The sequence below is a fragment of the Lissotriton vulgaris genome, chromosome 11, assembly GCF_964263255.1.
Source record: "Lissotriton vulgaris chromosome 11, aLisVul1.2, whole genome shotgun sequence".
Taxonomy (NCBI): Eukaryota; Metazoa; Chordata; class Amphibia; order Caudata; family Salamandridae; genus Lissotriton; species Lissotriton vulgaris.
The window spans coordinates 940431547-940454064 of NC_141699.1; the positions used below are offsets into that span (position 1 = coordinate 940431547).

Sequence of the window (22518 nt, forward strand, 5' to 3'; positions counted from 1 at the left end):
TCCAGTAGTGCCGTCTCCGTGCTATAACCGGACCAAAAGCCGGACTGTGAGTCATGGAGGAGATTGCAAGTCTCCAGATGGTCGGCTAGCTGTTCTTGTACGATTTTCTCCAGGATTTTAGCTGGTTTGGGGAGAAGGGATATAGGACGATAGTTACTATAATCGGAGGGATCCACCTCGGGCTTTTTAAAAATGGGGAACAATATAGCCTGTTTCCATGCTAGAGGAAAAGGGTTCGAGAGGAGGAAGACATTCCACATTGTGATTAGAGGTTGAATGATGACTGGCGCCAGGGAGGTAAACATCCGGGCGGGGACGGGTCGAAGGGTGATACCGATTTACACTGCTACATTTTTTGGAATGCTGTGTCCAGTGAAATAGCCCTAAAATTGCGGAGGATATTTTCACTGGGAGGAGAGTTGTGCTGGGCTGAGGTCACTTCACTTGGTGTCTACGGGGGGTTAAAAGAGGAGAAGATATCCGCAATTTTATTATGAAAGAAATCAGAAAGACCGTCACAGAGCTCTTGGCTAGGTTTCCCTCCACAATGTCTCCTGCCATTTCCTCCATGTTGCTCCTGTCTCCCACACAGCAAAAAAACAAAAACACCGACACAGCCAGCACTTTTCCTTCTAAGAGGAAAATGTAAACCTTAATCTCAAACAAGGTACTCCTACCTTAGACTTCACTTAACGCAAATATGCGGTATATGTTTAAAAAAATGTGAAACTGTGTTCTAGTGTGAATCTATCTCATAACACTCCTCTGACAGCTTTCCTTGTTACCATGCACTAAGAGAGAGGCAGAGTTGAATGTTTCTGTATAAAGCCTACCTGTAAGTTAGCCACAGCCTGAACACATCATAAAACTCTGCTGCCAGAGACTCCCCTCTACATTATGTTCTAAGTCTTTCTAGTATTTTAGCTCCAGAAGAGATTCCCTGACTTTTCCTGACAGATTACATTATTGGTTTAAGAACATGCTTACATCCATCTGCCAAGGTATGTTCTCTGAAGTGTTGGTTCCGATGTTTTAGAAAGGATTCACTCCTGTTGTGGCTTTTAAGGACCAGGCTACCTTTATTATGTTTTATCGTATGCTGCCAAGCCTAGTTCTACAGCGCTCTCTCCATGTACAGCAGTAGCCTATCTTCTTGACTGGAAAAGGCTGACTTGGATGGATGCATTTCAGCTAACATAGGGTTTGATTCTGCCTTGATCGCAAAGATTTTCTTCAAGACATCTGGGGCCATATCATGATCCCACTGCGCAGAAGTTATCCACAGAGTAGTTGGATAATGGCAGCCCAAACCTCTCTGTTAACCATTACTGGCAGCCCAAACCTCTCTGTTAAGCATTGCAACTGCCCACTGTTTAACCCACATTGTCGTCATAAAGTAAAACAAAACCTGAACATTCTAACTCTGATCAGGGCTCAGGTTCCCAAACTGTGAGCTGTGGCTCCCTGGGGAGCCATGAAACCTAGCCTGGGGGGCCTCGCACTAAGCACTTTGATGCATTTAATGTTGAAGGTTCTGTTGGCTTCAGTTAAACTAATTAGACTTAAACACGTGATGCCAATGAATTGAAAGAGACATGCCTAAAGCTGTAAATGTAGTGCTTAATTGATGGCATGTCGAGGGAGATGACTTTCATATTTCACTAGAACTTCATGTTCTAATACTCCCAAAATAAGCGGAAGATGCCCGATTTATTTTGTTACACTCTCTCCAAATGCATTTTACACCAATGCAAGTTATCAGGAAAGTACAGTTGTTCAGTCTATTAAACACACTAAGTAATAATAAGTATTGACATTTGTACTTGAATCATAGGTACTTACAGTACACATTTCTTTCAGTACACACACATTTCCAGACAGGCCTGCTCTCTCTTTGAGCACAGGGAAGTAAAACACCATATCCGGCATAATGCCAACATTTGGAAGCAGGAAGGAGGAATGTTTAAAAAAAAAAAAAAAACTGAGGATTTTATTTTATTGGCATGGATTTGGAGGCAATTTTATGGAGGAGAAGGAAAAAAAAAAGCTGTACGAGTTAAAAAAAAGTCACCCTGCTTAGAGAGGTGTGTTGGCATGTATGACATGGGTAGAAATGGAAGTGCAAGCAAATATTCTTCAAGCATACTAACACTTTGGCAATGGGGCCTACATGCATAGGGGTGCTATTTAGCACTGTAAGTGGCATACAAAAGTTTGAGAGGGTACTCTAAAAAGGCATGGGCAAAGAAGTGTAACTAGGAAAATGTTATTAGAGGCACTCCATTAGTAATACGAAACACACTGCGTATATGATTATAATAACTTCATCAGCTTCATCCCAATTATTTTCACAGAGAAAAATGCAAGTACTCCCAAGGCCGGGTTACATCCACCCCACCCTTAAAAAAAAAAAAAGTAACAGTGGGAAGCCACGGGCAATGGCCAAATGGGACAAGGGAGCAGGGGGTCGAAAAAGTTTGGGAACCATTGCGTGTAAGCTCTAGTTTGCCGCAAACAGCTTTTAAAATCTCTCGTTTCTGCATTTAGATATATTTTTCCTCACAGAAAAAATGCTATTTGCCCCAGGGAATTGGTGGCCCCCAGGGAATTGGTGGCCCCCAGGGAACGGGCGAGCCCATTGGGCCCGCCTTCATAGACATTTAGATAGTGCCTCAGGGAAATGGCAGTCCCGGGGGCTGCGAGGAGGCCAGATAGGCCCCCACCCACATTGCATTATTTTAATTTGATATGCCCTGGGGAGGTGGCGGTACTCGGGAGGCAGGTGAGCCCATCAGCCTGCCCACATATACATTTTGATAGTGCCCCGGGAAGGTGGCAGTCCCTGGGGCTGCGAGAGGGCCGCGCGTTCCCCCCTGCATTATTTATTTTTTTTTTTGTAAAATTTTTTATTTTGCAATACACAGAGAAAAAACAATAAACAAAGGTACCGCATCGGGTGCATAGATGATCCCACACAGTGGGAAGCAATAAAGCAAGACGAGGCAATAATGCAATGCAGGAGAAGCAAGTAGAGTCCATGCTCCAGCATCTGCAGGAGGGACGTAGTCTCTTAAGTAACCCCAATGCGGGGAATACTCCTGGTCCAGCTGGTAGAAATTCCAAAGTCCCAAAGCCGTGTAACTAAGCCTCGTCCCAGCGGCACAAATATCCCAACAGCGGAACCTAAACTCAACACCCCTCCCACCTCCCCCCCCCCTTCCCACCCGTGACGGTGCCTCATTCACCCCTCACTCATGCAACACTCATACTTAGAGCTGAAACAAATGTAGGGTCCTCAACGATGCCGGGCACACTGCCGAGGGCAAACCAGCAGAAAGGTAGGACACCAGGGGACCCCATATGTGCTTAAAGTTTTTGTAGTTGCCTAGGAAGATGTCCGCCATTCTCTCAAGACTCAGGAGCCGCCACAGCCTAGCGTGCCAAAGTGAGATCGCCGGTGCCTCCTTGCGTTTCCAGGCAGCCGCCAGTGTGAGCTTGGCAGCGCCAAGGCAAAGCCATAGAATCTTCTTGTCCGCGCGAGTCTGATGCTCGAGGCCAGGATCCCTCAGGCCCAGGAGAACGAAAGCCAAAGAAGTATCGATGGGATACTGCAAAATATCCTTGATATGGGATAAAATCTCGTCCCAAAAGGGTTTGATGATCGGGCAATCCCACCAAATGTGGCGGAAGTCCCCCAGTAGCCCACAGCCCCTCCAACATCTATCCGAAACGGCCGGGTAGATACGACGAAGCCGGGCGGGGACCATATACCATTGCGTGAGTGTCTTCAAATGAGCCTCCCGCAGGAGAATTGAGTGGTTAAATTGCGTCATGTCCTTCCACAACGCCGTCCATTCTCCGTCGGTAATGTCCCTCCCCACCATCTCCTCCCATTGTTCCATGTAGCGCGGTCTAGGGGAAAGGGCTGATCGAAGCAACAAACGGTATAGAAAAGAGATAGCCCCCTTCATGGTAGATGTTTTCAGCAGAAAGGCCTCAAATTCAGAAGGAGGCCTCGTGGCAGCCTCTCGAACTCCCGGCGATGTGGCCCAGTGGAGCAGCTGTAAATGCCTATATTTTTCGGTTGGCAGCACTTGGTAATCTCGCACGCAATTCTCAAATGTCAGGGGTTCAGAGCCGTGGAACAGATGGAGCAGTGCACGGCACCCCCCCTCCCTCCACGCGTCAAAGGGGCCCTCGGCTAGTGCCGGCGGGAACGCCGGGTTAAAGTGTAGCGGAGTGAATGGAGACGGAAAGGTCGTCCATCGCTCGTCTCCCGCCAGGGAGTCCCATACCTTCAGTGTGGTCCCCGTGGGCGTACTAATGTACGCGTTCACCGGGCGATCGCGCCTGGGTTTCCAGGCCAGATCCCAAATGGACCGGCCAGTCACGCTCCGGTCCATATGCAACCAATGTTTGTCGGAAAATTGCTGTGACCATTCTACCATGACTCTCAGTTGGGCAGCTTTATAGTAGAGATGTAGATCGGGGAGGCCGACCCCCCCGTCATCTCGCAGCCGTCGCAGGAGTGTAAACGACAGCCGAGCTCGACCTCCCTGCCAGATAAATTTCAAGATCAACGTCCGGAGCTGTCTAAAAAAGGAAGTGCTCAATGGAATCGGTAGGCCCTGAAAAAGATACAAGTATTTGGGGAGAAGGACCATTTTAATGGCATGTACCCTACCGAGCCACGACAGGAATCTGGGCTTCCACTTCTCCAGTTCAGCCCGCGTCTTGGCCAGCAGGGGTGGGAAGTTGGCTGCAAATAAGCCCCCCACCGTAGGAGTGAGGTGGATACCTAAGTAAAGTATCGAGCCCGAGGCCCAGGCCAGTGGCGTCGATGTTTTAACCTGGGCAACGTCGGCATGTGATAAGGTTAAATTCAGGACGTAAGATTTGCCGTAGTTCACCTTAAAGCCGGCCACTCCCTCGAAGGCCAGCAATATATCCCGTACGCATGGGAGAGAAGCAGCGGGGTCAGCCACCGATAGTAGAACATCATCTGCAAAGAGAGAGATCTTGTGCTGCTCCCCAGTGAATGGAATGCCCTTCACCCCCTCATGCTCCCGGATCGCCATCGCCAAGGGTTCAATGCTGAGCGCAAACAATAAGGGAGAGAGGGGGCATCCCTGTCTGGTACCTCGTGAGTGCTGGAAGAATGCCGACAGGTGTCCGTTCACCGCCACCCTCGATCGTGGGCTACAGAAATTAGCCCGCACCATAGTGAGGAATCTGTCGGAGAACCCAAACGCCTGCATCGTGTGAAAGAGAAAGCTCCAGTCGACACGATCGAAGGCCTTCTCCGCATCAAGGCCCACCAATACCGCCGGAATGCGGAACCTGTTCGCCTTCTCGATGAGATGAATCACCCTGCGCGTATTGTCGTGCGTCTGGCGGCCTTTGATAAATCCGGACTGATCCGGATGAACAATCGCCGGTAACAAGTCCTGAAGACGACTTGCCAGGATCGCTGAATACAACTTCGCGTCGATATTAAGTAAGGCTATGGGGCGAAAGGATGAACAGAGCTCAGGATCCTTCCCTGGCTTCGGCAGGACCGTTATCACCGCCTCCGCCAAAGTCCCGGCATTCACTCCGGACGCAGCCATGTCATTGAAAAGGGCCACTAAAAAATCACACACCTCAGTCGCGAAGGTTTTATAGAAGACAGCAGTGTACCCATCCGGGCCGGGGGCTTTATGCAATTTCAGCTTTTGAATGGCTGAGAGGACTTCCTCCCTCGTGATCGGAGCCTCTAACAAATCATTCCACACCCTGGAGACTTGCGGAAGCGGTAAGCGCTGCAAGAACTCCCGCTGCGCCGTCGCATCCAGCTCCTCGCCCTTATACAGATCGGCATAAAAGCGGCCAAATATGTCCGCCTTCGCCCCGTCACTATGACAAAGAGCCCCTGTGGAGTCTCTGATCCCCCCAATGTATTCTCGTTCCCTCTTGTCCCGCAATTGCCGGGCTAAGTGCCTGCCAACCTTGTTGCCACTAGAGTACGAATGCCGCCCTAGGCGCAAGAGGGTAAGTTCGGCCCTATTCGCATAATGTGCCTTGAGTTTGCCCCTAACCGCCGTAAGTGGACGTAGGGTCACCCTCGAGGGATTGAGCTTATGAGCCCTCTCGAGTTCAAGCACCTCGGCTTCCAGTGCGTCTCGTTCCTTTCTACGCAGGGTATTAAGTTGCGAATTGAGGCCCAAGCACGTTCCCCTGATCGTCGCCTTAAAGGCGTCCCACGTAGTCACCAGAGAGGTATCCGACGGTGGATTGCAGTCGAAAAATTCGCGGATGGCCAGGCGCAAGGCCTGGTTAGAAACCTCGTCCCTAACCACCGATGCCGGGAAGTACCACTTTCGGTTCGCGGTGTCGGGTGGCGACCAACGAAGAGTGAGCACCAAGAGGCCGTGGTCCGACACCGAGATCGGGAGAATGGCGGCATCCAGTATGTTCCCCCGTAGAGACTGGCTAAGAAAAATGTAATCCAAGCGGGAGTAAGAGTGGTGTACATGTGAAAAGAATGTGTAGTCTTTCATGGAGGGGTGGAAAAAGCGCCATCCGTCTGCTAAACCCAGCTCCCCCACCCCCTGCTGCGTGGCCACCGAAAAGACCCCTGTGTCTGCCCTACGTCCCCCTGAGCTATCGAGGTCCCTGTCCCACACCAGATTAAAGTCTCCCAGCACGAATAGGTGTCCCCCCGCAAAGTCCCCAATCTTCACCAGCAATTCTTGCAAATACTTATTCTGACCCGCATTGGGTATATACACCACCACAAACGTACACAGCCTGCCCTGAATGTGCCCCTTAACCATCAGCCAACGGCCCTCCTTGTCGTGTCGGACCTCTACCGGTTGAAACTGCAACGAAGCTCTGAACAGAAGCGCCACCCCCCGGTGCTTCGTAGCTGCGGAGGACCTGTACACAATGGGGTATGCCCTATGGCGGAGCCTCAACTCATCCTTCCGAGCCAAGTGGGTTTCTTGCAGTCCAACCACATCAAGTTGATGATCCATCACATACTTCAGTACTCTCTGCCGTTTCTGTGGCGAATTCAAGCCCTTAACATTCCACGACCCTATACTAAGCGGCATGACGGAAATACACCCCAGAAGTCGCTCTCAGTATGCCAAATGCCATCCATCCCTCGTTCAGCCCCGCCCTCAGACAACAGACACCTAGCAGTTTCCCGATCATTCGCAGTACAATAGTTCCAATAGTAGAGTACGCACTGAGCCGCAGACACACCACAAACATCCCCTTCAGCCCCCCGTCACGGGTCCCCCCCCACCGACCCCAACAACCCCCAGTCCAGCCCCACCCCAACAGACAAGTAAACCAAGCATAGTGCAAGTCACGGAGCCTCCCTGCCCCTGAACCCCCACCCTCCCCAACACCAAACCTTACCCATAAGGAAGGGAACAACAAACAACAGGATTGGAAATCATAAAGGAGAAACAGAATACTCATCAAGTCCAGTAGTCCAAGGTTCCGGAGAGGTCTTCCCAACCGGAAGCGGAGCAGGGGTGCCAAAGGATCAACCCCCTCGGCCACGGTCCGGGGTGTCTCCCCAAAAAGTACATCCATACCCCAGACCGAACTCCGATGTCCCTCCGGCGCCGAACCTGGTCAAGTCAAATCCGTGGTGGATCACGCCGCTCCAGAGCCGAGTTGCGAATCCGCCAGCGTGGCTGAGGCCACCGAGGCCACTGCGTCGACCCTTTCCTGCTGACCAGAAGCGCGGTCCGGCCGCCGCCGGTCTGGGGAGGCTCCCACCCTATGCCAAGAGGACGAGCGATGACGTCTCCGAGTCGGCGAAGCATTCGCTCCCTGTGAAGGAGGGTCATCCTGGAGACCCAAGAGGTCCTTTGCTACCTGCAGAGTGTTAATCTGTGCCAGCCGATTCTGCCACCGGAAGATGATCCTGAAGGGGTGGCCCCACGAATAGGAGATGTTGCGTTCTCTCAAGAAGGAAGTCACCGGACGGAACTCCCTCCGCTTCCGCAGTGTGGAGGCTGCCAAGTCCTGGTACAGCTGAGGTGCATGGCCCCTGAATTGCAAAGACGAGATGGCCCTGGCCTTGCGGAGAATACGTTCTTTGAGTTGGAAGTCATGAACACAGACGAGGATGTCGGGAGGGGGACCCCCACCGCGCCTAGGCAGTCCCACTCTGTGTACTCTGTCCATCTCGATCTCCGTCACCTCCTCCTCATCCAAAATCTGTAAAAACAAGTCCCGGACGTAGCCAAGCAGGTCTCCCGCCTCGCCATCCCATGGCACCGCCCGGATGCGGATGTTGTTCCTCCTGGAACGATTTTCCAAGTCCTCCGTATGCAACTGCAGGTCCAGATTCTGTTCGGTGAGGCGGACGATATCTTGTTGCAGCAGGTGCACATCGTTAGCCATGCTCAGATCATGGTCTTCCAGGGTCGCCACCCTCTCGCCAATGCCGTCCACGTCCCTGCGCACTTCCCTCAGGTCAGAAGCCAATTGAGCCCGGAGCTCAGAAATATCCTCCTTGATGGATGCAAACAGTTCGGTCATGAAGGCCTTAGTAGCTGGCGCCTCGTCGTCCGACACCTTCTGCGAGCTACTGGCCCCCGGGGATGCCGGCTGCTGAGAGGACTTGGAGGCACCCTCCTTACCCTGACGACCCCCCTTTCGCGACACGTTGGCCATCTCGGCTGGTGGCACGCAGACCGGGAGGTCAGACCACCCCAGTCCGACAGGTAGCAGACGCTATGGGAGCCTGTGGGGCCCGCGAGCCGCAACACTTCCCTCCAGGCAGCTCAAACGGTGCCCCCTCACTGTCCAGGGCTCAGCGGAAGGCAGATCCAAGGCAGGCGGCCCACACGTGGGGGGGTTAGGGGTCCCCACAACTAACTGCGTGTGATTAGGAGGTAGGGCTAGGTAGGGCAATGCAGGCACACTCCACTCCGCAATCAGCGCCGTCCACGTCGTGGCCTCCAGGAAGGGAACTATAATGGGACCGCGTCAGGCTCTGAGGTACCCAGACGCTCCCATGTGCAAGAGTGCAGCAGTCCGGCCCCAGCAATCCGTCCCTCTGGCGGGTTCCGCGGTCCAGACGGCCCTCCACCACCTACACTGGGCCGTGGATCTCGATGCAGGTCGCCGTGGCTCCACGCGGCAAATTCAGATGGCCAGCCAGCCAGCCCACGCCCAACTGCCAAGAGTAGCGCCGCAGCTGCCGTGTGTAGCGCCAGGTCCCGTCGTCCCAGGCAATATGGCCGCTCCCGCCGTCCCCGGGGAAGCACTCACCCCGCCGACACCGCTGCTGGGCCCCGTCCTTGTCCCTGCACTGCTCGTTCCCCCAGCAGTACTGGGCCCCGTGTAGCTCCACTCCACTCCGCCGGCCCCGCACTGCGCCACCGCCGGTGGCCCGCCGTGCCCGGATGCTCCGCGGCGCTCTCACCGCACCTCCTCCGTCCTGCCGCCGGAGTCACCGCTACTTCCCGGCCGTCCTCGCCGTCCTCTGCGACAGGGCTCCAAAGCCCAGGCACGTTTCCCTGCCGGCAGGAGCTCCGCTCCCACCGCCGGCAGGTTCTGGATGCGGTCCGGCGGCGCCTCGCCAAGCACCGCGAGCGCCGCAGTCACCAAGCCGGCTCCCCGATCACGGGAGGCCGGTGCTTCTTAGGCCCCAAAGGCTAGGGATCCCGGTAGGCGTTCTCAGCGTCACACCGCTCCTCCAGCGGTACCGCTGCACTCCGCTGTGCTGGGGGCACCTCCGCCACCCCACAGGACCCGGGCAGCCACACCAGGACCGTGCTATGAGTAGCTTTGTTCGGTTCGGCGCCGGAGAGACCCGAGAAAGCGTCTCACTCGGACGCCATCTTGGCCACGCCCCCCCTGCATTATTTTAATTTGACTTACCCTGGGGAAGTGGCGGTCCTGGGATGCAGGAGAGCCCATCAGGCCAGCCAGCATATACACTTAGATAGTGTCTCAGGGAGGTGGCGTCCCGATCCCCGGGTCTGCGAGGGGGCCACAAGGGCCCCCTGCATTATTTTAATTTATCTTGCTCCGGGAAGGTGGTAGTACTCGGGGTGAGGGCGGGTCCGAGCGGGTCATCTGCATATATATTTTGATAATGCCACGGGAAGGTGGTGGTCCTTGGTGCTGTGAGGGGGCTGCGCAGGTGCCCCGACATTTTTATATTATTTGCCCCAAGTTCGTGGCAGTCCCTGGGGCCTGGAGAGTGGCGTGCCGGCACCCCCCACATAATTATATGTGAGAATGCTCCCGGGACCGGTCCAACTGGGGGTTAAAGATTAGAGAAGTGTGGGAGCCTGTGCTCCTTTTTAAAATAATATTTCAGTGGGAGCCACGGATCCAGTGCCGCTGACGCCCCCCCCCCCCCAAAAAAAAAGCATCCTTTGCCCTGTCGGGGAACCGCCCACCACCTCCCCAGAGGCATAGGGGATCAGAGTACACCTATGCTGCCTCCTTCTCTTTTTTCTACCTTTTTTGTGGGAGTCGACCCAAGCCAAGTCCCAAGATGGCTGCCAACACTTCCTGGTTTGAAATGTTGGCAGCCAATCAGATTTCAGCACAAGGACTTTAGGATACTTGGACAATCCACGTCCATACATATAAAATATTTGTTTCTCTCAATAGCACAATATCTACTGAACGGATTTATGCCAATTTACAAAAATGACACTTTGTGCACCAACAGCTACCTTTTTGCAAAATTTGGTGCAATTCCAAACAGCAATTCGGGCGGTAGTCGTGCCTAAAATCTCTTTGGGAATGAACATGGGGAAAATGTGTTTTGGGACAACCCCCCTCCTTTTCTCACTTCACGAATCACCACAACATTTTCAAAACAGCAGCTGGAGTGACCATCATACTAGTTTTGAAAATTTCATGAGGATTCGTCAAACGATCTCAAAGTTATTGCTAAATAAAAAAACTCTTCCTAACTAGATAGGTCCTAACTATAACTACCTACTGGCGACTGCCAGTAGGTAATATATTTATATATGTATAAATACAGGTATACTATAGTTAACAGTAAACAGAGTTTGTATACTTACTGCTTTAATATCCGCTTTTACAGGTAGAAGGGAAAAGAAAGCCAGCAGCTGGATTGTAATGATTGTCTTGAATTGGTTGGTAGATGGCACTGAAATCACCTTTAAGAGCAGCATCTTTGACTGAAAACCTAACAGAAAAAAAACCAGGTGTCAGAAAAAAAATATCACTCCATATTCTGCAGTCTACTGGAACATGTGCAGGAGAGTTTAAGGCATACTGTAATCATAAACACATGAGAATTTCGTAACGTTTTTTTCTCTTCTCAGTGGTTCAAAACTGCTCTCTCTATCATAAAACTTGTTTATTCCCATTATCCACATTTTCAGTAGAGGACAATGAATCTGACATTTGCATGCAGGTTTATATTTACATGAAAACAGGTAGGCTACATTCACCCATCATACTTGGGCCTTGTCACAATTGAGGAAGGGAAGTATCAACTGGCAAGGAACACCGTGGAGTTATGTTCATGCCTTTGTACCAAGCAAACCAATTACATGACTTCCATCATTAAAGACGCGACCTTGAATTTAGAGTATTTTAATCTGCTGATTAAAGTGACTATCAATCCTCAAGCACTTACAAATTCGAGGGCAGACGTGGCCTTATTGGAGGACACTTTTCTGCTCATTTTGTTCCCCATACACGTATTTTCATACTATATGGCCAGGATACATGGAATAGAAGTGCTGACCAGCAATGGAGTTGCATCTACCTCTTAGGAGCCAATAAAACCATTTCAAAAAGTCCAAACTGCACTGTCTCTTTGCTTTACACATTCATTTGTACATTGTATTATTTTTTGCCACTGTTCCTGCTTATCGTCTACTTTTTTCTCATATGTTCATTAGAGCCACAATCAATAAAGTTTCCAACTATTGAAAAGTATTTGTTTTGACAGGGGAATCGCAATCAGTTAACACATGATCAGAAAATGTTTGCGAACATGTTAGATATTCCAGCGTTGCCTGTTATTACATTGTTATAATACTTCCATGATTGTATAAGCCAAAATGAAATTCTACATTCCCATCCCAAAGAAAAAGGGTTATTATTCTCCGGGGAAGATATTAATGTGATACCCCTTTGTTAGATGGACCGGGAGGGTCGGCCGAGGACAAGGGGAGAGGTCTCCGGGGAGAGCCGTCTCCAGCGATCGTACAGACGAGTAACTTCCCCCCCACAGAGGTACACCACACAGAAATAAGGTTTAACGTTCTTTATAAGCAATTCGTTAAGTACGGTGGAATGGTACAAGGAGGTCTGGACTCAGGGGTCCCCTCGATTCTAGTCTCTTGGTTTGGGGAGAAGGGGTAGCGGGACAGTCTCGTTACCAATCTGGTAGATGCGATGATAAGATGGATAGCTCACAATCCTCGAGCTTGGCGTTCTAGATGATCGGGCCGCGGCGGAGCCAGCAGGTCCCGAGAAGGTGGTAGTTACAAACGGTCCGCGGCCACGCCAGCAGGTCCCGACGAGGATGAAGGCTTCAGAAGGTTTGCGGCAGCGCCAGCAGGCAAGACGGTAGTTCACAAGGCAGGGCTACGGCAGCGCCAGTAGTCCGTCAAGGATGAGTTCTTCACTGCGTCTCTCGACTCCAGGATACAACTGCCTTCCTGCTCTGGAGCTGCCCCAGTTATAGGTCTGGGGCCCTTTGATGTCCGGACCCTCGCACTTGGAGGTCGGGAGGTCCGGGATGAGGGAGTCCAGACACCCAGCAGGGGGGTGGAGCCAGCGCCCGGGGGAGCTGGGGGCGATCGGCACCTGGCGGGGGAGAGCCATCAACACTTCTTTCTCCCATTGACCTGCCAAGTGGTCCGTTCACCTCCTGGGTGGATGGTGGTGCCGGGATGTCGGGGCCTGGCCAGGCCCAGGGTTAGGGTCGACCGGAGGCCACGCGGCCTCGTGGTGCAATGTCCAAGATGGCGCCCAGGCCGGGCGAGGGGGCCGGTAGTGATTTGGGCCCATGATGCAGGGATGTTCGGGGGCAGGGGTCCCGTATGAGACGCGGAGCGGGTGGTTACTGTGGGTTACACCTGGAGGGCCGGGCTCTGGCCTTGTCATGCGGGGAGGGAGCCAGCCCTTCACGTGGCCTGTCCAACACCCTTGATAACATGCAAACCAGAAAAGGTTCCCACACTGGAACCTCAGTAACAGGAATGAGACGAGCCAAAATAACTGGTTTAGCAGCAGTTATCCAATAAGCCAGGCCATTTTCCAGCTCAAAATGTAAGGTATGGACAGGGTCCACCCTCACTGGGTCCATACTCTGTTCAACACACCAAAAGATCCACCGTCCTTATGTTGTTGCATAGCATTTAACTGTACTCGCTGGCTAAGCTTTAGATCCAACTGGGGTCCTGTGGCAAGAAGCTATCCTGAAAGAGTTAAAAACTCTTCTTCTTGAAATGCGACTACACTACCAATCAATGAATCTGTAAAGACTGATAACTGACTGGATGGTTGACTTTGTCCATTTCCACCAGGAACCTCAGGAAATTATTGGAACATATGACAATATGGAGCCCAAGCCAATTTTTCCAACTCTGCCACCTCCTCATCTAGGAAGAGGCTCTCATTCTTTAGCAAAACCAGGGGCCTTATATTGGAAAACTATTAGGGAACCTCTCACCATCTGGAGCACTGTCCCTAGTCAATTGCTGACACTGGATTTTTTTATGCTGGTCACAACAACTATCCTGATACAAAACCTGGAAGAAGCACCACTTATGTGGATACTAAGCAAAAAAGACATAGGAAACGCTTATTCTCTTCTTGATTAAATATCTTGATAGACAGTGTTGTAGAGGTTCAAAACTGCTGATATTGTGTGGACTACTGAGAATAATAATCTAAATAAATCTTGTTGCAAATTTTCTTTTAAATGGATGGAGTTGGCTTCTGAAAATTAAATTATATAAATGAAGAAGGAATATGCATGATTCTCACCTCCGGTCCTGACAGACTCACAAAGTAAACAAAAAATATTTACACTACATAAGACATTACTAACAAACGGGTTGATTTCCATTACTCAGCTACATGTTGGCTTCAGACTTTAAATGCTTGCAGAGATATGTCTTAAGTACTAAACGTACCAAGAAACCTAACATGTATAAAATGGGCACACAATTGGGGCAACACTTTATATATATTTATATATATATACTGTGTTTTATTTTTAGGACAAAGTAGGGTGTAAAAAAAAAATCAGAAGGACTGGTTTGATAAGCTTACAAGTAGTGGAAGGGCATTAACCGGAGCCTAATTATTTGGTTTAATTCAAACACTGTCTGTCATCAGACATTTCTGGGCCCACTGAACCTTTAATCGGTATACAGTCTTGCCAGTGATTTGGGCGATTCAATTTTTTCCTTAAATATTTTCTTACGATTTTTCAGAAAGCAAGACATTTGCATGTTGGCCTTTTATAAGCACAGATTGAAATCCAAATAGCAAATGGATTAACAATTCGATAAGCATCAATTGCAAGCTTTTGTTAGAGAGGAAATGTGGATGGGGCAAAGAGGAAAACGCAATAAGCAACTGATCAATCGATTTTACTCATTTTGAATTGAAGTTGCATCACTCATTCTCCACCACAGACATTTTTAAAGACATGCAACTGCAACAGGTGTGGTTTTACACATTTTTACTATTCTATCGACTGGCATCCTGCGCATGGAATTTACAATTCTGCTTCAATTGGTGTGGACAATTAGCGAATTTTGAATATGTGCAGCTGACAACTCAAATTATTAATAATGAAAATAAGTGCGGCGGAGTTTGGCCACAAAGAAGATGGTTCACTTCAGATAGAGCCCAGGACTCCAGCACCATGTAGCAGATAACGCCGTCCCTGGGGAGACCAAAGACCCGTGGGTCGAATGCATGATAACCGGCATGGACAGAGACTTGGGGGGGATGAAGTTTGAGACACATGCAATACGAATCGGCTTAGTGAGGCGATTACGGGCCTTGGGACAGTATGCAGCCTTGAGTGCCTATGACCAAAGTCAGCCCCTTCAAATAGGAAAGCAACGAACTGAGGGCACAATGAAGAGATTGTAGGAGGAGCAGCAACAGACCCCGAGCCCGGGTCGGTGGACAGAATGAAGTTGTCGAGAAGATCCCATACCGGTGAGCCCCACCATAGACAGCATGGATTGCGACACCTGCCACTGCCTAGTGTGCGAGGTCTAGAATACCCCCAGTCTGCATTGAGGCCTGACCTGGCACATTCATCCCTGCGTAGCAGCGACGTTTCAGCAGAAACCATGCCCATGTACGGGGCATGCTCTGTAAACCTGCAATACCTTTCCTACAGTGTAAAGCTGCACCACAAACCACACGGCTAAGTCAGCCGGCTCTTGGATTTGACCTCAGAGGCAAAGATGACAAAAGACAGCTTGAAGCAGAGTGTGCTTGGGCCATGAGTCTAGGTAAAGGTTCCTGGACACAGAACCAGTGAGAATTGACAGCCCAAGTCTGCAGCCGGCCTCTTAGACAGCCTAATACCCCATCACGGCCTAATACCCATCACTGAAAGATTATAGCACTGTCCAAGGGAGTGAGCCTATCCCCGTAGGAGGCGGGAAGCACATTCCCCCTGACTGGCACTGTGTGCGGCCCACCTGACTGTTAAACCACAGCTTACTCATTCACTGCAGTGGCCTGTCGGAGAGGGGCGGGTCTACAAAACTATGCAGAATGGTTAGACGGAGGACAAGTGTGGGCTACGGGGAAGTCCATGCAGACCTTTTAAGCACTACTAGTGGCTGTGACCTGATCAGCGAGGGCTATGGCCTTCTCTATTAGTCGCCCTGGTGCCCTCCCACCATCCAAAAGGGGAACCCAACGCCTCCTCATCATTTACGTCAAACCACCAAGGGGCAGAGCTTCTCCCTCTAAAACAACATAACGGAGACAAGTCACCATAAATATATCCTCTGGGACACAGGGAGAGTAGTTGCGACCAGTGGGAGCACCCAAACAGAACCTAAAAACACAAACCGAGAACTTCTCAGTGAGAGCCTGTCAGTCGTTTCAAGGGCATTTCCTCCCGTCTGACTCGCAGCCTTATCACTTATGCCCTAAGGAAAGGCACAACACCAATTACTTTTGGCGGGACGATTGAATACTCATCAAAACAAAATGGCCACAAAAAAAACATGGCAGTTTTGATGCAGGAACTCACCTCGATTGAAGTCACCATAGGCTCAGTCTAAGAGGACACCAAGACAACAACCAGCTAAATAAAACTCTACGGGCTGACTTGGGCACCTTTCAGATACTCCTCATCAAAACAGACAGTGACCGCTCATGAGGATCCAGTACCTAGGCTCGAAGGAGGCCCAGACATTGGTCGGGAGTTATGGATGGTGTGGAAAAAACTAGTAAAAGTCAATAACTGAAGTAGAAGGAACAATATCCAATTCATGGAAATTTAAGAGAGGGCAGAGGTGAAAGATAGGACTGGATCATTTTCTACCAGACCCCATTGCCAAAGTGTTCACTCTCTCACTGGAGTTTCAAAGAGCACACAGCATCCGCTCCCAAGGTCACTGCCGGTGTATTGATTCATACTACAGCTAAGTAGCACAAAGGCCCCTTTGCCTACAAAGACAGTAAGATACATATAGCAGAGGAATTCTCACACGAAGCAATGATTCATAGGAAAAGATTTCTGCCACTATGACCTGCTATCAGGAAACAGAGTATTCGCTACGGGCGGCTGGAACCATCCACAATTCTACTGATGATCAATGAATACATCATGAATTTGAGGAACGAGAGGATCTGGAAGATCTCACCTCCCCCTTAAAGGCTTGAAGAACCACTAATGACTGGAGAGTTTACAAGAGGCTGATTCCTCTAGCCATGGCAGGGAATCTGATAAGATCTAGCCAATCGTGTTGTGTACAAAGGAACTGTGTAAGGATGCACATGGGATGAGATTAAAGTGCGGCCACTGGATATTACCTACAGCATTGAACTAAACAGGGTTGTTGTAAAGACGGAATTTAATTTTTGTACTGAAGCCATGTTGTCTTAAACTGGATGTTGTTTATGGGAGCTGGAAGAGCAGACTGAAAGGAGTTGTAATTGGCCGTTTAAAGTGAGATTTAAAAAGCAGTAAAAACAGTGTTTTTTGTAAGTTCAGTGAAATTGCAACTCACTTTGAATACTGAGGAGATATTGTATAATGCCAACCGCAACACAAGTAAACGATAAACTCGTCCCCATGGGGGTAGAGTTGCTCTTGACTACCACTGCAATAGTGTTATTTTAGGGAAAGTAAAAGAAACCTCTCAAATGATTAAGTTTCAGTTATGCGTGTTAGTGATTTTATTTATACATTTCCCATTTATGAATATTTTGATCAATTCACACAGTATAGTACAATACTTACATAATGTGATCCTAAAAATTGACAGCACAGTGAAAGTGATATATGGTGGCTTAAAAGTGCATTCGCGCTATGTACAACATATATACATGTTGCTAATAGGGACAATAGATTGTTTGGAAGTCCACACCCATGAAGCGAATGTTGAAATCCACCATCAAAAATCTTAAACACACAGTACACAAGTTATTTGTCAACATTTCGACCCCTCAACAGAGGCATTTAGAGTGATGTCATCATCAGGACGAGAATGATCTAAAAACTGAGACACCAAAAGATTGGGGCATAAATTCCCATTATCAATCAGATACTAGACAGATTGCCCTGGACCAACTTCAAAGTAGATATTGGCATGTCCAAAATTAAGGACATTGAAAGTCCCATACACGTAGAAGTGTCACACTGTTTCTAAGGACAACTTCAAAATTGAGTTTACACACCCAAGGTATTCAAGAATCCTAAAACTGGATTTATTAGTATACCATTGATACACCTACAATCAGGATGCATTTAAACAAGCATCAGATTGCTTCTAGAAAACCAGCACAGGATGGTAACGGGACCGAAATGTCAAACCAGCATGAGCCACGGATGCATTAAGCACCAGAGTTGAAGTCAGATTCCCCTTTTAAAAACGCACTTTCTATTCAGTTTGTGCAAATACTAATGAAACGCTACCAGTTCTTGGCCTCCTAGGATACCAAACACTGGCAACTTTTCATTATTATATGTTGAGGGCTCGAAGCATCGAAAAACAACATGTGGATTGTGTTTTTAGATTTTTTTTATTTTTTTTTGTAAGACCTTTATTGATATTCTTGAGGGATACACAGCAATGAGCCTACAACCTTGATGCCGGCTGCGGCATATTAAAGCAATCAATCACTGGCAGTATACACAGCCCTTCAGCCGACAACGGTCTGTCCGGCTGCGTTAGCTAAATAGATATTCAACAGCAGTACAATCATTGCTTACTCAAATTTACACAGTGTCTTACTTTTTCTTTTAGGAAAACCGTAACAAAACATTTAGACTCAATAGGTGAAGGAATAGTCCTGTTGTAAACGTCTCTACACCGGTAGTCACGTGGATGTGCAATGTTCCGAGCTTCATGTGCACCGACTACTTTTGTGGCACCATACCCGGACAGCGTATCTTCCCTGCCATGTGCGGTGCCGCCCTCACCCACGACCAGCACTGAAAATCTCTTAGCCCACCCCCCCTCGTCCTCCGAGCTGTCAATATCTTCTTCCAGCAGGGGGTCACAAAGATCCCCTCGGTATCCATTCCAGGGCAGCCATATTTTATTTCACTTACGAGGGTTTGCCCGTAACTTATACCCTGCTTTTTCTGTCACCATTAATACGTCCATGTTTTTACACCATTGCGTCAAGGTAGGAGAGTCTGTCGCCCCCCACTTTTGCGCTATATCTCTCTTCGCCACCATGATGCCCACGGTGGCCCACAGTTGATCCTCACGTGTGAGATCATTGGGGTCCCATACATTCAACAAGCATGGGTTGGTGTCAGGGATACCTCCAGTGTTTGGGAGATGGTCCGCAGCACCTGTCTCCAGTAATCCATTATAATCGGGCATTCCCAAATCGTGTGAAAAAAGGTGCCATGCTCCCCACACCCTCGGAAACAATAAGGGTGTTCCGCTCTGTGTAGTTTGTGGAGTGTGGTCCTTGTGTAATATCTTCGGTTGAACCAGTCTGAACCTAGCCGAGATGCCTGCTTCTTTTGGAGACGCTAGCGCCGCATTCCAGTCCATCTCGTCCATGTCCCCCAGTTCACCCACCCATTTCTCTCGCAGTTTGTCCGTTGGGTCTAGAAGATTATTCATTAGTTTGTGATACGTCAGGGAAGTGGGGCTCTGTTGCATGAAGTCGGTAAGCAAGCGGTCCTCCATCGAAGAGGCCTCAGGGACTTCCGTGCCCTCTGGCAATGCCGCCAGTTGTGCATGCCTAATTTGCACATATCTGTAGGTTTCATTCGGACCTAGATCGTATTGCTGCTGTAACTGAGAGAAGGGGGATCACCCCTCAGCCCGACTACAGGTCCCCCACCGTCGATATGCCAATATTATCCCACTCCATGAATCCCTTGATCCGGCGCAAGTGTCCCAGTGCCTTCGTGCCCAAAGAGGGGTGAGTTTCGTGATGACTCCACCCCATTTAAGTTTCGTTTGTGCGCTATACCACAACGCAACTGTGTGTTTTGTGGGTCCTATCAGCTTCGCAGCCAAACCCCTATGGTAGAGCGTCGCTTGCAAGCTATGAGTGCCTAATTGTACCCTGTCAGCCCGATAGGCTGGACCTTCATGGAGGGACATGCAACCAGTGATTAAACATTTTAAGTTGCGTCGCCCAGTAGTACATTTGTATGTTAGGCAGGGCGATCCCCCCCTCGTACCAGCTCCTGTTGAGCTTCACATGTGCTATTCTAGGTGGGAGGTCCCACCCATAATAGGCTGGTTACCATGGCCGTCACCTGCTGGAAGTAGCGCAGTGGCACCAAATGGGGAGTATTCTCAAGTGCAAACAGGAAGCGTGGCAACGCCACCATTTTAAATAGCGCCGCTCTCCCTAGCAGTGTTAGCGGCAGGGCTTTCCAATGTTGCACGTCGCGGCGTAGGCGCTCTAGCGGGGGTTTTAAATCTAGTTCATAAAAGTCCATCGCGTTCCACGTGATATGGATCCCTAAGTATTTAAAGGAGGTATCTGCTATTTCTAACGGACAAGTAGTGGGGAGGCTCGGTGCTGGGCCGTGTAGGACATAGATGACTGATTTCGACCAGTTAATCATGTATCCAGACACTTTGCCATGCGCATCACAGAGCCTTAAGAGTTCCGGTATTCCGCTCTCAGGTTCCACCAAATAAATCAGCATATCGTCTGTATAAAGGGAGATTCTATCCTCCCAGTTCTTCCCCCAGCATATCCCTTTTAGCAGTGGGGTAGTCCTAAGTACGGTTGCCAATGGTTCCAGCACCAGGGCATGTTTTTAGATTTTTGATGGTGGATGTCACTTGTTTCATGGGTGTGGTCGCAAACCAATCTATTGCCCCCATCAGCCACATCTATATATGTTGTACAAAGCACAAATGCACCTTTCAATTAACATTCCTCACTTCCAGTGTGTCGTCACTTTTTAGGAGCACCTTGTATAAGTATTATATTCTATTGAATTGATCAATATATTCATAAATTTGATATTTATAAATAGATGCACTAAAACGCATAACTGAAACACTCATTGGAGAGGTTTCATACTTTACCTAAATTAACAATATTGCTGTGGTAGTCAAGAACTACACTACCCCCATAGGGACTCATTTATTGTTCAGCTATTGACCAACTCAGGGTCCTGGGTTGCCCCTTCTTCTATTAAAAAATAAATAAAACCCCAATACAACAGCACACTATCCCCACATTCAGTCCACATACTCGACATCACCACAAGGGCCTGCCATTACCCTGAATCTCCAGCCCAAGGCACACAGTTTTAAGGTCACATCACCAAAGGTTGCTTGAAGGGTGGAAGTCCCTCGCCTTCTAATAAGCATCTTCCACACCACACTAGTGACCTAGTACTGGCTCTTCCAATGAACGGCAGTTTCTAGACCTAGCAATAGCGACACATTCTCGTCCAAAGAATACACTTTTCTTTTGTGCATATAGATTGGAAATGTTCCAGAACGTACTACTTTATATTGAACTTCCAGACGCTGGCGATGATGAGGGATTGCAAAATGACAGAGGGGTGAATATCTGACAATGCCCTAGTACTCCTGGACCTGGAGCTTAGCCACATTGCCCCAACCTTGATTTGTTGAAGACTGAACATGTCACATTACTAACAAGCAGCAGATAAACAGAAGCTCAAATATCTCTTACGCCAATACCTGAAGGATAATCAATCTTCAGTCTCATCCACTCCAATTAGGAAAAGGTAGCCATCAGAGGTGAAATAATGAAGTATACCATCCTCAGAAAAAGAGCAACTCAAGAGAAACAAAGAACGCTTGCAGTAGACATTACTAAACTGTCCAAACAATAAAGCAATCACCTGAATCCACTGACGTTTCAATTTTGCGGAAATTTTTCTAATCCAAAGTGCAGCCTTAGTGCGGAGAGAAATGAAAGTTCCATATGTGACAAACAACAAAATAAAGCAAGATAGAGTGGTCGTAAAGTGGCCAGAATTATTTTATGCACACCCAAAAACATTAGCGCCACTTTACAGAGTTTGCCAGTGAAGTGCTTCTTTTGTTTTCTCATCTTTCTTTGAACAACATTGTTTTCCCTGGAGGTACTGTGCAATACATTCTTGATGGGTGGATTGGAAAACAAATTGTGTACAGTGGTTCTATGTTCAGGGTTGTGGTCTTTATAATGCTGCTTAAGTTTTGTAAGGATATAAGCAATGGACATTGAAACGGGACCCTTCAGGGCCCGGTAGTCATGTCCTTAGCTTTGCAAAAACAGCAAGTGATGGACATAATTCAGAACAATGTCATACATTCACCCCAGTACAGAGATCTGGGCCTAAATCCATCATTTTTTGCTCCCCATGCCATTCCTGTTGGAACCCAGCCATATGCAAATCAGTCTTGACCCTGTGCCAAATGGAAACAATCCAGCCCTGACTGCCATGCCAGGTCCTTCCTGGACTAGAAACAAGCCTCCTAGGACCGGTTTCTGGGTACTAGGATGCTTGTTTCCGGTCCAGGGAGGACCTGGCTTGACAGTTCGGGCTGGTCTGTTCCCATGAGACACAGGGTCAAGACTGATATGTATGCATATGGCCAGGTCTATACTGGGGTGGAAAGGTGAACAAAGGAATGTTGGATTTAACCCAGATCTCTTGACGGGGGGTGAATGTTATGATTTGTTATGCATTTCGGCCATCAATTGTTTGTCTTTTGCTTCCTCTCCCTAAGTGCACCTGGTAGGCCCAGACGTGGGTCACTGTGCCACTGGATTTAAGCTATCCTGGCTGATGAGGGTTGAAACCGGTCCTAGGATGCTTGTTTCCAGTCCAGGGAG

At 49.0% G+C, this 22518-nt stretch overlaps 1 protein-coding gene across 2 annotated transcripts in view; it reads right to left on the reverse strand.

Moving 5' to 3' along the window:
* RNF13 (ring finger protein 13) overlaps positions 1–22518 on the reverse strand; it is a 424496-nt gene that overhangs the window by 355755 nt on the left and 46223 nt on the right. For both annotated transcript variants that reach the window (XM_086944085.1, XM_086944084.1), the window contains exon 2: positions 11058–11185. In XM_086944085.1, coding sequence (XP_086800211.1) covers positions 11058–11171 — 114 coding nt within the window. In that variant the 5' untranslated portion in view covers positions 11172–11185. The remainder of the gene's footprint in view (positions 1–11057; positions 11186–22518) is intronic.